Raw genomic sequence first — 16,632 nt, forward strand, 5'->3', positions numbered from 1 at the left:
ACAGAGGAAACTATTTGTTCTTGGACCACATGATCTGTACATTTCTTTGTGTATGTGCTTTGTTTCCTTCTTCCTATAGTTCAGAGTCCTCTGTGTATTTCTAATTCTCTCACCCCATTTCTTTGGTTGTATGTGGCTTTTTCTCTTACAAGTGTCCACTCTGTTGCACCAGGCCCTGTACACTTTTAATGGAAAATGACCACAGTTACTGTGTTTTATCTAATTGATGAGAGAGAGCATCTAAATCCTCACAGGCTTGACTCAGTTATAGCCGGGGGAGCCAGGCACGGCCACACGGTACATCCTTCTTCCACCTGTTCCTTCTGCGGTAGTGAGGGGAAAGTGTGTGTTCCAGAGAAGGAATTCTAAAACGTGTCTTCTGTGCTTTGTTCAATGAGGCCATAAACTATCTCTCAATGGAAACATTTGGGCAGTTATGGCCACCTAGAACTAAAAGAAAATTTAATAGGAATAGATGCACATTTTTAATATTGAATGCTAAAAAAACAAGCTAATAAATGATCCCTACAAAAATTTCCAAGGATAAAAATAATCTTTAAAACTTCTCCAGCTTCCAATGTTTGCATTTAATTAGAAAACTTGTATATGACATTGTATATGACTTTTGACAATTTTTAAGCTTTGTCCATAGGTCTTTCCCTCATGGTCATTATTTTTTATTCCCTATTTTTATTTCAGTTTACTAAAGTTAACTCGATTTCCTTCATGAAAAAGAGAGACAGAGAAAGAGAAGGTGTAAAATGAAGAATCACGAATGATAAAATAACCAAAACAGGTTGTCTGGCATGAAAATTAGGTCTCAGTAATGAAGGAGCATCACAGTCAAAATGATGGTCTCACTTGGCCAATATTACCTCATCACTGTTGGGCATAATTGTCATAATGGCATCAATGACTAAGCAGTAATAGAAAGAAAAATAGCATTGTGGCATGGTCTTATTATACTTATCTCAAAACTCTGGAAAAACTTTTATAGCTTGACCAGAGAGAAATCATGTTTGTGGAAATCCCCAACATCTTACCTTCTCCTCTTTCAGACTCTAAGTTCACAGCTGTACAGAGAGCATGGACTCTCATGCCTGTGCCTGAGCCAATGTCCCCGTGACTACCAAGCTGCCTGCTTTCACTTCCACGGAGTCCTCCTGATGGCTCGCACTTGGACTTTGGGACGGTCTCCTAATAGTCCTCTCAGCCTATGTCAAGACTCAACCTGTTTTACATTCAAACACAGTTCTGACCTTGTCAACAGATGACTTTCCATTGCTATTATGCCTTCCCTGATATTCTTTTATCTCTGTGATTAGAATCTACCTTTAGCCTTGGCCATCAGTGAATGTTATCTACTACCAAGACATGCCTTACATGCCACTCCCTACATAAAATATGCCTTTAAAAAATTTTATTGTGTATTTTTTTAATTAGGGGGAGAGAGCGAGAGAGAGAGAGAGAGAGAGAGAGAGAGAGAGAACGAACAAGTGGGGCAGGAGCAGAGAGAAATTTCCAACTAGGTTCCCTGCTCAGCAGAGAGCCCAATGCAGGGATCAGTCTCATGAACTATGAGATCATGACCTGAGCCAAAATCAAGAGTCAGGCGCTTAACCAACTGAGCCACCCAGGCACCCCCTACATATCATAGTTCTTAATGTTACACTGTTATTAAATTTCTTGCTCTAAACTCTTCAAAACTCTTTGACTTGCATTGTATTTAAGTTCATCTCACATCAATTTTATGGGATTTGCTTACCTCACATATTAATCCTAACTCACATTGAACTTTGAATTTAATAAATACAAGTCAATAAACTGAATGCCCTTAATAGTTGATTATAAAAAATTTATCGGGGCGCCTGGGTGGCTCAGTCGGTTGAGTGTCCGACTTCGGCTCAGGTCATGGTCTTGCAGTCTGTGAGTTCAAGCGCTGTGTCAGGCTCTGTGCTGACAGCTCAGAGTCTGGAGCCTGCTTCAGATTCTGTGTCTCCCTCTCTCTCTTCTCCTCCCCCACTCATGCTCTGTTTCTCTCTCTCTCTGTCAAAAATAAATAAACATTTAAAATTTTTTTAAAAATTATCTTAATATTACATTATACCTAATTATAGTTTCAAATTGGTAATTTCTTCCTTAGTCAACTTATGTCAATATACCATTTATTATGATTATGAAAGTTTAATTTGTGAGGGGAAACTCATAACTCCAGCCAGCCATTTCCTTTAAGTCTTTTCATTATTTAAAAATAATTCAAAAACATACTGTGTCTTATTTCCTTTCACTGTCTTATAGTTATTTGTGAAATAATGAAGATTTTTCACTTTCTGAAAGTAGTGAGTACATAGGAAGAAAAAGCATGACAAAATCCATTCATTCCTGTGACGATTGAGGTTGGCCTTTGCTTTAGGAGAAATAAAATCAATTCTTTTATACAGGTTTGCTAAAAACATGTTTTCTTATTAAATCAGTGAGCCCTCCAAATAACATGGTTTCTGAAGAGAACTCAATTCCCCTTGGATGTAAGATGTTTGCTACAATCAACAATGTTCACATCAATAAATTTCTTACAAAAATGACTTTGCATGTTAAATCCTAAGTTATTGTCTGAACACCTCATAATAAAATTTTAAATTTTTGTGTTTTTCAAATCACAAAATTCATACATATTTGTTGGTAATTTTTCCCTTCTTACTTTCTACCCTCAACCTTACTCTTCAAAGCTAACCTCCATCAACTGTTGGTATGTATCATTCCCAAACCTTATTTATGCGTATCAAAACTTATACTCGATATACACTAATGTATAAAAATGTGCAAATATGCCGTTAGGTATCATGTTAAACTTTCATTTTTAAACTGGGAGAATAGTTGGCATGTCTAGGTATAATACGAATGGTAGTTGTTTTGAATAATTAGCCCAAAACAATTTATACACAGTTTTTTTTTTCTTCGTTATGAAGCAATTGAAGAGAATTAGGGAAGGTAAAATTGGCTGAACAGTTGTGAAAGGTAAACCAAAATTTCCCTAACAGATTCCTAAGCCTTTTGTGGTCCCCAAACTCTCACTGACTTGTAGAGCTGCACTTGCTATATTTATGACCTTCTTATGCGGCAGAATAGAATCTATTCCAAGGCAAGATTACAACGTGTGTTATATATGAGCCGCAGGGAATTCTGGCCTTCAGCACGATCCATTATGGTTGGAATTTATTGCAAGCTAAGGTCTATCCATGCTGCTCACAGTTGCAAGGGAGCTAGAGTCGAGAGTGACAAGAGTTCCGAGTGACCTGGTTACGTCTAATTTATGGGCACTTCACGGGACCAAGTAGGGGCTCAGTGCACAGTGCATTTGATTCCCTACCTGCAGAGATTGTGACCTCTCTGTCCAGTGCTAGCACTCACTACAGCGTTAGAAGCTGAGAGGAAATGGGTTTGTAGGGCTCTTTTGTAATATTCAGAAGATAAATAACTTTAGAAGAACGTAATTCGCCCAAATGTCTTCCGAGAGATGCCAAGTGCGAACACAGTACAAGTATTTGGTTTCGTTTGGTTGTCTTTGTGGCTTTTTCTCTTTTGCTTCTGTTGTTGTTTTTACTTTACAATCGAAATAAACAGGACTTGCCTCAAAAATCTGTTGAAGAAAACACTTTAAAACTGATAGTAAAAAGGGAGAGACCTAATCTTTTTAAGTGATCTTTTTGCCTCGAGGTTCCTTATTTTCAATGATGTCTCGCTTGTAAGATGGTCCCTTCTATTCTGCACTACCTTGCATTAATACAGAACCTCTACTTATATTGAAAAGAAATGCTTTGTGGTATTTTTTTTATTCATTGTTGTTATTTCTTCTCTCTGAGACTACAGTGAATAAGCTTATATACCTTTTCAAAACAACCATTTAGATGTGGGGTGCATCTTGAGTGTTTTAGGTTAAATATCCTCAGATTGTATCACACATTCTCAAGGTGTTCAGACTTTACATCCTATTTGCCCATAAAATAGTGCTAACTAGAGTCTAGCCATCTCTGCATCTGATATTACTAACGAATATGAAGTTTGTACCAAGGCTCCATTGTCCATTGACAGCATTGATGCGAAAACTCATCTCTAGCTCATCAAGATTTCACAATGATATTTTCGCATTAATGTGTGTAGCCATTTATTATACTTGGTTAATACCAATAAGGTGATTTAAATTTATTATTATAAAAATATTGTGTAACCTATTATTCTGTCTTACTAAAATGATTTTGAATGTTGTCTTTTGTCATTAAATGTATGCTGTATCCTTCTGAGCTTTGTGGCATTCACAGATTTTTTTACACATGACCTTAATGTCTTCATTTATGTCAGTAATTAAAAGTGGAATGAGGTATATATCAGAACACGGAGCTATATGGCAGTCACCAGATAACCTTCCTGCATATGTTAATGATTCTTCAATTTATTCTTTCTAGGTACATTTATTCAGTCTGGTACAAACAAATTAAAATTTTTTTTTCCTTTTACACTGCCTGTAAAAATATCTCAAGATTAAATAATGCTTGCTTCAGTTTAGATACGGTTTCTACAGTATTCTTCTCACTTAGAAATGTGGCATGTGGGGTGCCTGGGTGGCTCAGTCAGTTAAGTACCCGACTTCAGCTCAGGTCATGATATCACAGTCCATGAGTTTGAGCCCCGCATCGGGCTCTGTGCTGACAGCTCAGAGCCTGGAGCCTGTTTCAGATTCTGTGTCTCCCCCTCTCTCTGACCCTCCCCCATTCATGCTCTGTCTCTCTCTGTCTCAAAAATAAATAAATGTTAAAAAAAAAATTTTTTAAATGTGGCATGTGACATTTTTCATGAACCTATGCTCACTTCCAGTAAGTGATGCTATATCTTTAAATTGGTTTCAATCCAAATATTTAATAATTTACTTCATAATCCAAAGTTATAGTTTATATTTTAAAAATTCTATGTTTTTTGCTTTCTTGGGTATTTAGCTTTTTTTTATAATTAAAAAGATAATTGGGGCGCCTGGGTGGCTCAGTTGGTTAAGCATCCAGCTTCGACTCAGGTCATGATCTCATGGTTCATGGGTTTGAGCCCCGCATCGGGCTCTGTGCTGACAGCTCAGAGCCTGGGGCCTGTTTCAGATTCTTTGTCTCCCTCTCTCTGTCTCTGCCCCTCCCCCACTCATGCTCTGTCTCTCTTTCTCTGTCTCAAAAATAAATAAAACATTAAAAAAAAATTTACATCTGCTAGCTGTGCCTAGGGCAGGGTAACCTCATGTGATACTCAGAATGATCCTATCCTATCGGTCTTTAATTTTATCTCTGTTTTTAGAAATGAGCAATCAAAGCACTGAGAGGTTTTGTACGGAGTGTGCGGCTAGTAGGTCTCTGTTACTGGCCGGAAGTCACGTAGTCTGACGTGGGGAGTCCACACCATTATCTACTCCAGGCACAGTACTGGTTACTGGGCGGAGAGCTTCAGTCATGACAAAAGGCCACACCAGGCTTTATGGAGCTGCCAGTGCAGTGAAGGGGGACCAACAGAACTAAATATATAAAGTATGTCATATGCCAAGTGGTGGGTGAGAAACGTAGTACAGAAAATAAGTAGTGTGGGGAGAAATTGAAAGGGGAGAGCAGGCTGGAAGACGACGTGTCAGAATATGTCATTCTGATAAAATGATGTATTTTCTGCGACAGCATTGTAAGCTCAAAAAAGGCTTGAAAAGCACAAAGAAATATTTTGTAGTGTTAAACGCTTTGACTCGAGGGTCAAACAGATGTAGGTCTGCGCCCCAGTTCTGAAAGGTCTTGGCCATGTGACCTGAGTAATAACTGCCCTTTGGATGACACTTTTCCCCTTCAGGAATTTATCATTAAAAATAGGGGCAAGTTGGCACATATTTATGCGTAGAATATTTATTGAAGTATGGTTTATAATGGCAAAAGTGGACAACATAGAGCATCTTGTTGTAAGTTTCTACTAAGACAATTATGCTATCAACTATATGAAATCATATAATATAGCATCACAGTAGATACCTAATTACTGTAGTCAATCTGTATTTACAAATTTGGGATGCTATTCACGTGTGTGTGTGTGTGTGTGTGTGTGTGTATAACAGGAGTATATTTGTATTTAGAGAGAGAAAGATTAGCAAAATAAACACTTAAATGTATAGAATGAGTAAATATGGTTGGTGGATTATGAATGGATTCTCTTCTTTTGATTATATGTTAATTTTTATCAGATATGAACACATAATATTTTAGCAAAAGTGTAAATGAGCACAAATGTTACACAACGCCTTTTGCCCGAGGATTTTATCATGAACACATTGTTTTCATAAATCACAAGCTCATGTAATGAATGATATTTTAACTTTTGGACAGAATTCGTTTTACCCCCTCTGTCTTGTGACTGTGCTCTCCACTCGTCCTCCCATGGTGATCATGCATCCCGAGGTTCTGTACTTTGAGACACAAAATGGAGAAGCAAAATAATCATGGTTGTCCTCTCTTGTCCTCAAACAGGGCAAAATGGATCAATTTTCATAAATTATCTTCATTGTAAAATGAAGAAGCATAGAAAGTTTTATGAAACAGGGGCGCCTGGGTGGCTCAGTCGGTTAAGCATCAGACTTCAGGTCATGTCATGATCTCACATGTGAGTTCCAGCCCCAGGACAGGCTCTGTGCTGACAGCTCAGAGTCTGGAGCCTGCTTCTGATCCTCTGTGCCACCCCACCCCCACCACCCCAGCTACTCTCTCCGCACCTCCCTTTCTCTTGCTCTCTCTCAAAAACATAAACATTAAAATTTTGTTATGAAACAAAAGTGCTTTGGCCATCATGAGATGTTTCAGTTTCAACTGCTTTTCTTAAAAAAGGATGCAATTTCTGCGTTGCAGCCCCCGATGAACATACACTCGATCGTGGTGCAGGTGCAGTGCGTCAACAAGAAGGTGGGCACCGTCATCTACCATGAGGTTCGCATCGTGGTGAGGGACCGCAACGACAACTCTCCCACGTTCAAGCACGACAGCTACTACGCCACGGTGAATGAGGTCAGTGCCCTCTGCGCGTAGGTCGCTGTGTACTGTGGATGCTTTCAAATGATGCTTACAGCAGGCTTAACTGTTCAGAAATTGAAAACAAAGAAACAAAAAAACATTTCATAGAATAGTGCTTCGGAGGAAATAAGATCTGGGTGACTTTCTAGTAGGATTTCAGGGATTCATTTTGCTTCAAAATTTTTTTAAAATTTTTTTTTCAACATTTATTTATTTTTGGGACAGAGAGAGACAGAGCATGAACGGGGGAGGGGCAGAGAGAGAGGGAGACACAGAATCGAAACAGGCTCCAGGCTCTGAGCCATCAGCCCAGAGCCCGACGCGGGGCTCGAACTCACGGACCGCGAGATCGTGACCTGGCTGAAGTCGGACGCTTAACCGACTGTGCCACCCAGGCACCCCCAAAATTTTTTGATTTGTGTGTAATAATGACTGAAACATTGGTATTTTTGATCATCGTGGACAATTTAATGCCAGAATCCATATATATGCTTACTAAGGGTTAACAGGAGATATTTATTATCATTATAACTTGTCGCATTATTTGTTTTCCATTATCTCTAAGGTGGGAGCAGGAAGTAAATACTGGAAGAAAATATCTATTCAAGATTCTTTTAATTTAAAGTTATTTCCTTAATTTTAAAAGTTCTGGCATATTCAAATATTTAAATATAAATAACTGCTCAATTCTTATGTTTTTAAAAATTTTAAGTATTACTGCTTTTATTACAACATGATTTTTGGTTGTTTATTTCTTTTTCTTTTGTTTTCCCTTTGAGCCAAAATCCATGGGCCAAGAAGCCCTTTTATGTTATTTTTTTAAAAAGTGATGGTTACTCTCTTAATTTTTTGTTACTCCACTATGAAAATATTTCTAAAATATCTAACATCAGCTATTATAGATGCTTTAGATGCATAAAAAAATGAACCATATTTAAAAAAATAATTTTAATGTTTATTTATTTTTGAGAGAGAGAGCATGAGCAGGGGAGGGACAGAGAGAGAGGGACACAGAATCCAAAGCTGGCTCCAGGCTCTGACCTGTGAGCACAGAGCCTGATGTGAGGCTTGAAATCACAAACCATGAGATGATGACCTGAGCCGGAGTCGGACGCTTAACCGACTGAACCATCCAGGCGCCCCTGAACCACGTTTTTAATAGTCCATATTCTAGCAGATTGCTTTTACTTCCCAGATTTTGTTTTAACCTCAAAAGCTATGTACCTACTTTATAGGAAGAAATGTATAATTTGGGCGTTAAGCACAGCAGTGGGCCTTTAACCTCTACATGCTTGTTTTTTGAAATCATTTAAAATGTATCTTAATTATCTCAATATTGTTGTATTCATAAAAAATTGAGGAAATTATGTGTCTTATAATGTGAGACTTTGTAGGTGGAATTAGCAAAAAAGAAAAAAGCCCTGAACTGCCCTTTTAAGGTTAACAGGACAATTTTGCTGGTCAGTCGGTGTTAACATTTTTGCTTTTATTTAACTGGTGCTTGCTAAAACAAACAAATGTTAATTAGTGTAATTAACTGTTTTGCATGATCAATTATTTTAGCATCTGAAGTACACTCTTTGAGATTTTGCTTTGAGTGCTGCCTTCATTTGTGAATAAACTGGTATCAGATGGATTATCTCAGACAGCAGATCTAATCGCAAAATCCACTCATGCACCATATTTCACTGTTCCTGGAGCTGAGGCTTTGGTTCATTTTTTGTGAAGAAATTTGCAATGTTCAGCTTGCATTTCAGAGTGCCTTGTGTGATTTGACTGCTTCCACACCCCTCCAACCTGCTCAGCGCCTTGCTGAAAAAATAACCTTTTCAAGTACTATTTTAATCTTATTATTCCCCTATTCAGAAGTTGTGTAAAATCTCTCATTATTTTCTGAACAAAGGTCATGTGTCTCCACCGGCTGACTTTCAAGACCTTCTGTAATCTGACCTATTTTCTGCGTATTCTTAGCATTAGGTTGTGAATGCATCGCCATCCAGGTTAATTTCTGCGCAACTCACAAACTTTTCTTTTTCCAGGGCTTTGCCCATACCGTTCATTGTACTTATAACAGGATCCTCCAATTTTTATCCATCTTTTAAAGTTTAACTCAAGACCTATTACCATTTCCTATTTCCATAGTCATCCCTGATCACTCCAGTACACCCCTGTGCTGTCTCCCTAACTCTAATTTTTTTTTTAATGTTTATTTATTTCTGAGACAGAGAGAGACAGAGCATGAGCGGGGAAGGGTCAGAGAGAGAGGGAGACACAGAATACAAAGCAGGCTCCAGGTTCTGAGCGGTCAGCACAGAGCCTGACGCGGGGCTCAAACTCACAGACTGTGAAATCATGACCTGAGCTGAAGTTGGTCGCTCAACCGACTGAGACACCCAGGCACCCCTGTCTCCATAACTCTAAATTTCTACAGCATCTGGATAAACATTGGTTTGAGTGATAAAAATTTACAGAAAAGTTAAACTTTCTCTTTTTAAAAAATTGTTATAAGTTTATTTATGTTTGAGAGACACAGAGACCATGTGAGCGGGGGAGGGGCAGAGAGAGAGAGAGAGGGAGAGAGAGAGAGAATCCCAAGCAGGCTCCACACTGTAAGCACAGAGCCCGAGGTGGGGCTCAATCTCACAACCATGAGATCATGATCTGAGCCAAAACCAAGAGTCGGACCCTTAACAAACTGAGCCACCCAGGCACCCCAATAAGTTAAACCTTTTATCTTAAACGTTATTTGGAGAAGCCCGGGTTTCCTTGCAAAGCTGCCATTTATGGTTCTTCTCACTCATTTCCCTAAAGTCTGCTGAGGCAGTCCCACCTCTGCGATACTTTGGCCATACCTTCTGTGGTTGGATTCTGAGGCCATGTGTAGCTGATGGCCACATTCCCCTGTATATATGTAGTTTCTTGGAAAAAAACAAAATTTTCTTTAAAACGCAAAACAATCACAAGGAAAAAAATGAAATTTAGCTATTTTTTTCATCCTTCATTTATTTGAGTGGATCTTCTACAGTTCTCAGTATAATTTTCTTGGACACACACACACACACTGTGCAGTTATATGTACATGTATTACATATGTATATATGTGTGTATATATGTTCACTCGTTTGTATCATATAAGTCTCTCATAGTCTCCTTCAACTACAACACTGCCTGTGAAATTAAGTTAAATTACATTGCACTGAGTAGATTTTACTGTGCACCAGATTGCAAGACATTTTCCATGTGATTTCTCCTTTTAGTACAAGACATACAGTTAATGCTTTTAAGACTAGGAGGATCTAAATGTTTCTCAGAAAAATTAAAAATCGTTCACAGTTTAATAGATTGTTGATGTCAAAATATTTTGCACTTCATTAAAATCCGAAAGACAGGTATAAAGTCATTATCACAGATTCATGAATGAAGTTTCCAGAATTAAAGTCCCGATGACTCACTCTCATTCGCCGTGAGAACAGACGTCTGTAGCAAGAATTGGCTGTGTTACACGGTGAACTGGTCACAACCTTGGGAGTAAAACCCAAGTCCTTGGTCCAATCATTTCTTCCCTAGTTATTAATAGACATCCTGTGTGCGAAATTATCACCACTCTCATGTAACTGATTTTAAAAATAAATATCAGGGATTATACTTATGGTATTATAATATTATAATCACAAACAGTACCTTATAAAGATGCATTAAATGTCCGTCTTTTTTTACTCTTTGTAAACATATTCTTCTATGTGTGTCAATAATTTACTAAAATATTAATGTCTGTATCTAAATACCAAGCAAGGACTGTTACAAGTTTATAATTCCTTGTTTGTGAGCAGGACATCAGATGTTGCAAGTATTTTTCTCTCTCTGAGTAATTGGAGACTCAGTTAATTTTGGACAATCATAGTATCACTAAGTAATTAGTCTAGTAAGTTTGAAGAAGAGATTGCACAGTCTAATTGTTACTGATCGTCCTTAAGCGATTTTTGAAGATAAATATTTTTTGGTGTGATCTCTTTAATAACACATGCATTGCACCCTCAAAAATTTCTTTTGACATTAAAAGCAAAGAAGGGCAAGTCAAGGCGGACATTTGAGCCATGAAGAATTAATCTCCAAATTATATAGAGATTATATTTGTCGTGATCTTTAATGATCTCTTCACAGATGGTGCACTTTTTAAATCAATATTAATTTGTTCTTTCCATCACCTTACATATCATCTTAAATGTACTTTACTGCTCTGACATGATATGTTTTATTAGACATAATTTGTTGGCAGTTTCTGGAGGAATGTTTCCTTGCATATCTCTTGCATAGATAGATGGTTTACAGTCTCTTGAAAGGAAGGAGGGTAGGTAGAAAAAGGGAGAAGGAGGGAGAGAAGGAATTAAAATTTTGTTATTTTAAGCCTGCAACCTTAAGTTTAGATGGCTTTGCAGCTTTCCAGTTAGATAGCTTAAATTTTCTTTTACTTTCCTTTGAAAATGTACTTACTGCAAGATGTTTTGTAATTCATAATAGATGAAAAGATGTGCGTGATTCCATTGTATTATGTAGGGCACTTTATCGCAGTGATATTTTCTATCCTTTTACTTACAGTGAGACTAATTGTAATCTTACAGCTTCAGAAGGGAAAGGACTCAGTTCTGATGTCACCTGTGCTTTCTAGAAAATGTGTCTTTTTTCATACTTCACTAGTCTGTGTTGTTGAGATTAATTATGCTTTACTATTTTATCATTTCATTTCATTTAGTTAGATTATTTACTTAGATTCAAATATCAATAACTGAAGTATTTGATTCTAACAGTGACAATAATAAATAAAATGTATTCTCTTTATTATATTCTTTCCATATTTATTGTAAAGATTTAATCCTATATTCATTCCTTAAAACATTTTTTACTACTGAGTCTCTTATGGTTTCTTAAATAATTTGCTTAAACAGATACAGAAAATATTTGTTTTACTGTGTTTCTGTTCCACTAAATACCTTAGGAGTAGGGATCCCATTTTTAATAAATTTAAACTGACATCTTTTCTGCACATATTACTTTTAAAATATATGGGGCGCCTGGGTGGCTCAGTCAGTTGGGCGTCCGACTTCAGCTCAGGTCACGATCTCACGGTCTGTGAGTTCGAGCCCCGCGTCGGGCTCTGGGCTGATGGCTCAGAGCCTGGAGCCTGCTTCCGATTCTGTGTCTCCCTGTCTCTCTGCCCCTCCCCTGTTCATGCTCTGTCTCTCTCTGTCTCAAAAATAAAATAAATGTTAAAAAAATTAATAAAATATAAAAGTTATATGTGTGGTAAAATTGCCTTGTGTTGGGACAATAGGGATTGAGTTAGAGTTCTAGAACTATGGGTGATTTTTAAAATTTGATGATTTCTGAAGTGTTCATAATGAGTTAATGTTTTGCCTATAATATGTACAAGTTCTTAAGACTGGCATTTAATATAAAATATTCTGTCAAAGTGGTGACTTTAAATTGAAAGATCTGCTTCATTGTTTCTAATCACTGTTAATGATACCCTGACGGCCTTTTGAGATTCGTATTTTTAGGTAAACTACAGTTTACAGGTAACATTTGCCCTACCACTGTGTGCTTCTGAATGGACCATGCAATTTCGGTGTCCATAAGTAAAGTTTTAATACAATGCAACCATGCCCATTCATCATATACTGTTGTGTGCTGTGAGCAGAGCTGAGTAGTTGTGAGACCGTTTGGTGTCCTGGTGAGTCAGAAGCTGTACCAGGTGATTGATCACACAAAAGTAAACTTTATTTGCAGCCAATAAGGATCACAGGGAGTAGTTTCCAAAGCCATGAGTCCCCATGAATCCCCATGAGTGGGTGGGTTTCTTTTATGTAGGGTTAGAACAAACATTTAGATAGGGGAGCCTCGTCACCATCCATAGAGATGGCATGCAGCCACGCGTGTGCCTTAAGGATACATGCGTGGGTGGTGGGTATTAAGAGAAAACAAAACAAATGCCAAACAGTAGCTATATTTGTGCATATGCAATTTTCAGGAAGAGAAATTACAGCTTTTCTCACATTTTCACAGGGATCCATACACTAGTGAGGGCTAGTGACCACTAACCCAAGGTAGTTTGCAAAGTAAGGAGACAAGCCAAAGAAAGGCAATTCAGCTGGAAAACAGACCAGAGAGGTAGCAAGAGAATAAAGGGGCATTGTCCCCAAAGGAAAGTGCCCTGAATTTACAAATCCAAGTCCTACTTGGGTAAATTAGTAACAGGACAAATCAGACGGTGTTAAATTAAGCAGTGCATTGAAGTGCATTGAAAATAAGGACAGAGGGTTCGTGGCTATGAAATGCATTTCAAGATGCTGGCTGGAAGGGAAAGGGGCACACGTCAGTAGTGAGTTTAAGAGTAGAAGACACTTTTTTTTTTAATTTTTTTTCAACGTTTATTTATTTATTTTTGGGACAGAGAGAGACAGAGCATGAACGGGGGAGGGGCAGAGAGAGAGGGAGACACAGAATTGGAAACAGGCTCCAGGCTCTGAGCCATCAGCCCAGAGCCTGACGCGGGGCTCGAACTCACGGAGCGCGAGATCGTGACCTGGCTGAAGTCGGACGCTTAACCGACTGCGCCACCCAGGCGCCCCAAGAGTAGAAGACACTTTAGTGTGTTTATCAGATAGTTCCACACACCAAATATCGTATTAAATTGAACATTCACGATATACAATAATCGGTAACATGGTTTTATAAAATGGACCAGTAAGTCCCCACACTGCAGGACGCTAAGACTGGCAATTGCTTACTTCCACCTGCCATTCTAAACTCCATTTCCTGGAATAAGCAGTTGCTGGAACTGGCGATGAAGTCTCAGGCTCCAGGGAAATCCTTGCCAGGAGAGTTGGAGTGGAACTTGTTCTAACCCAACAGACCTACCAGAATACACAGACCGGGTGTCAGCTTCAGGATTCATGAGGGGAGAGACTGAATGCTAGGTGTCCTGACCTAAATCTGTGCATCAAATTTTGAGGTAAACATCGGCCCCATAAGTTTGCCTCGTCTTTATACCTGCTCCCCCAACTGCAAAGATTCAGGATAAGGTGGACAGTTGAACTCAAATGTTTCTCCTCTTAAATTTATGAGACTTAAGAAGGCCAAGAAGGAGAGTGTCCTCCACATACTTTACGCAGCCCATGGGATCAAAAAACAATTTTGTTTTTTACCCATGATCATATTGTGAACTCTGTTTCTATCCAAAGATCATAACTGGTAAATGAAAATTGTGAATAATACTAATAATAGTGGACAGGTGATATTTATTGAGCACTTACATTATCGCAGACCTGTAAATGTGATACTGTTTGACCCTTCCAATAATACATTTTACAGAAAAGAAATTCAGTTTAGAGAACTTAGGTAATTCGTCCATAGTCGAGTATCTTGGATTTGGCGCTCATAAGGTTGAAAAGCAGATCTCTCTCTCTCTCTCTCTCTCTCTCTCTCTCTCTCTCTCTCTCTCTCTCTCTCAAACACAGACACCTTACATATACCACGTTCCATTGGGAAACCCTAAAAAACAAGCTTGTGCTGGAATAGCATTAAAAAACTGTGTTTGTGCAAAGGAATGCAGCTGACTGAACAATGCAGGGCTTAGGGGCACCAGACTCCCCCACCGCCCAACCCCATGCAGTCAAAAATCCATAACTTTTGATACTCCAAAAACTTAACTACTAGTAGCCTCCTGTTGACTAGAAGCCTACTAATAATATAAACAGTCAGTTAACACACATTGTATGTGTTACATGTGTTCTGTGTTGTATTTATCCAGTAAAGTAAGTTAGAGAAAGGAAAATATTAATAAGAAAATCATGAGGAAGATGCAATGTGTTTGCAGTACTGGACTGGAAAAAGTCTGCAGGTCAGTGGACCCATGAGGTTCAGACTGATGTTGTGCAAGGGCCAGCTGCACTGTCTACCACTGACACCAGCAGCCACTGTCCAAAAGGTACCATCCTGCCATTATAGCCACATAGTTTTGTGATCAAAAGATGTAATTTGGGGCTCCTGGGTGGTTCAGTCAGTTGAGCGTCTGACTTCGGCTCAGGTGATGATCTTGTTGTGGTTTGTGAGTTTGAGCCCCGTGCTGGGCTGTATGCTGACAGCTCAGAGCCTGGAGCCTGCTTTGGATTCTGTGTCTCCCCCTCTCTGTGCCCCTCCCATGCTCATGCTCTGTCTCTCTCTGTCTCTCAATAATAAATAAACATTAAAATTTTTTTAAAAAAATATGTAATATGAATAGCTAATTTATGAAATTTGTTGACAAAAATAAAATTGCTTTTTATATAAAATTTATATATTTTATATATTTTATATAAAAGTCCTTTTCTCTCTTATGAAAATATCTAAACATATATTGTCTGTGCAATTAAGGGACAACACAAAAAAATACAAAATTTACATTTCTTCCCTCATTCCTGTTGTTTAAACAACTTCAGGAGGTTTCTACAACATTGCCTTGTGGTTCTTGTCACCTGGGTACAGAGATAGCACCGTGCGGTTACTTGGGAAGCTTTACTGCACAGAGATAGTCCTGCACAGTTATTCGGGGAGGTTTGAAGTCACATAATCTTCGTTATTTCCAGTCACACAAAACACTGACGTCTTCGGCTTCTGATTGAGATAGACTAGGTAGTCAGGCCCAGTTATTCTCTTTAAGATATAACTAGAAGAATTAGAAAATCTAAATAAACAAGCAAATGAACAAATAAGTAAACAAAATGAAACTGAATAATTGAGTAAATAAATATATACTTGAAGTCATCAAAGAACTAATAAGGAAAAATAAAGATGAAAACTTGAGTATATATGACTAAATCTAAATATTCGCTGAGTAAAATAATAATGCTTTCTTTTGAAGTGATATATATATCACATAGATAAAATTATATATATATGTATATATATGTGTATATATATATGTATATATATGTACATATATGTGTGTGTGTATATATATACATATATATGTATATATATATACATATATATACACATATATATGCTAGGTATATATATATATATATATATATATATATATATATATATGTATATATATATATACCTAGCTAGGTATATATATATATACATATATATATATATGTGTATATATATATATACACACACACACATATATATATATATATATGACTTATAGAACACTTCAGTTATACACCAGGACTGACAAATGTATTTTAAGGTCTTTATTGCCTAGAAAATGAGTAAAATAATGAAGAGTATGCGTATTAACCAAAGTAAGGCAAAGGGGCAATTGAAAAGGAATACAGAATGGACAGGATAGAATATATCCAGTAAGAGTAGATTTAAATGATCCTGTTCAAAGATTGCATCAAAAGTAAAGGAGAAAATGCTCAAAATGAAAAGAGTTTTCAAACTAAATTCAAAAATAAATCCAAATGAAGGCAGTTGACACGAAACCCAGTTAAATATAGGGATTCAGAAATCTAAAATATAGAAAATTGAAGTAGATACACCATGTAGTCAGTTTTTATGTAATAGGTGTTGT

The 16,632-nt window shown here is 37.6% G+C and overlaps 1 protein-coding gene across 7 annotated transcripts in view; it reads left to right on the forward strand.

Moving 5' to 3' along the window:
- Positions 1-16,632, forward strand: part of PCDH15 (protocadherin related 15) — a 1,549,353-nt gene that overhangs the window by 1,039,757 nt on the left and 492,964 nt on the right. For all 7 annotated transcript variants that reach the window (XM_045040943.1, XM_045040941.1, XM_045040940.1 and 4 more), the window contains one exon: positions 6,909-7,064. In XM_045040943.1, the coding sequence (XP_044896878.1) occupies positions 6,909-7,064 (156 nt within the window). The remainder of the gene's footprint in view (positions 1-6,908; positions 7,065-16,632) is intronic.

Source organism: Felis catus, chromosome D2 (assembly GCF_018350175.1).
Source record: "Felis catus isolate Fca126 chromosome D2, F.catus_Fca126_mat1.0, whole genome shotgun sequence".
Classification (NCBI taxonomy): domain Eukaryota; kingdom Metazoa; phylum Chordata; class Mammalia; order Carnivora; family Felidae; genus Felis; species Felis catus.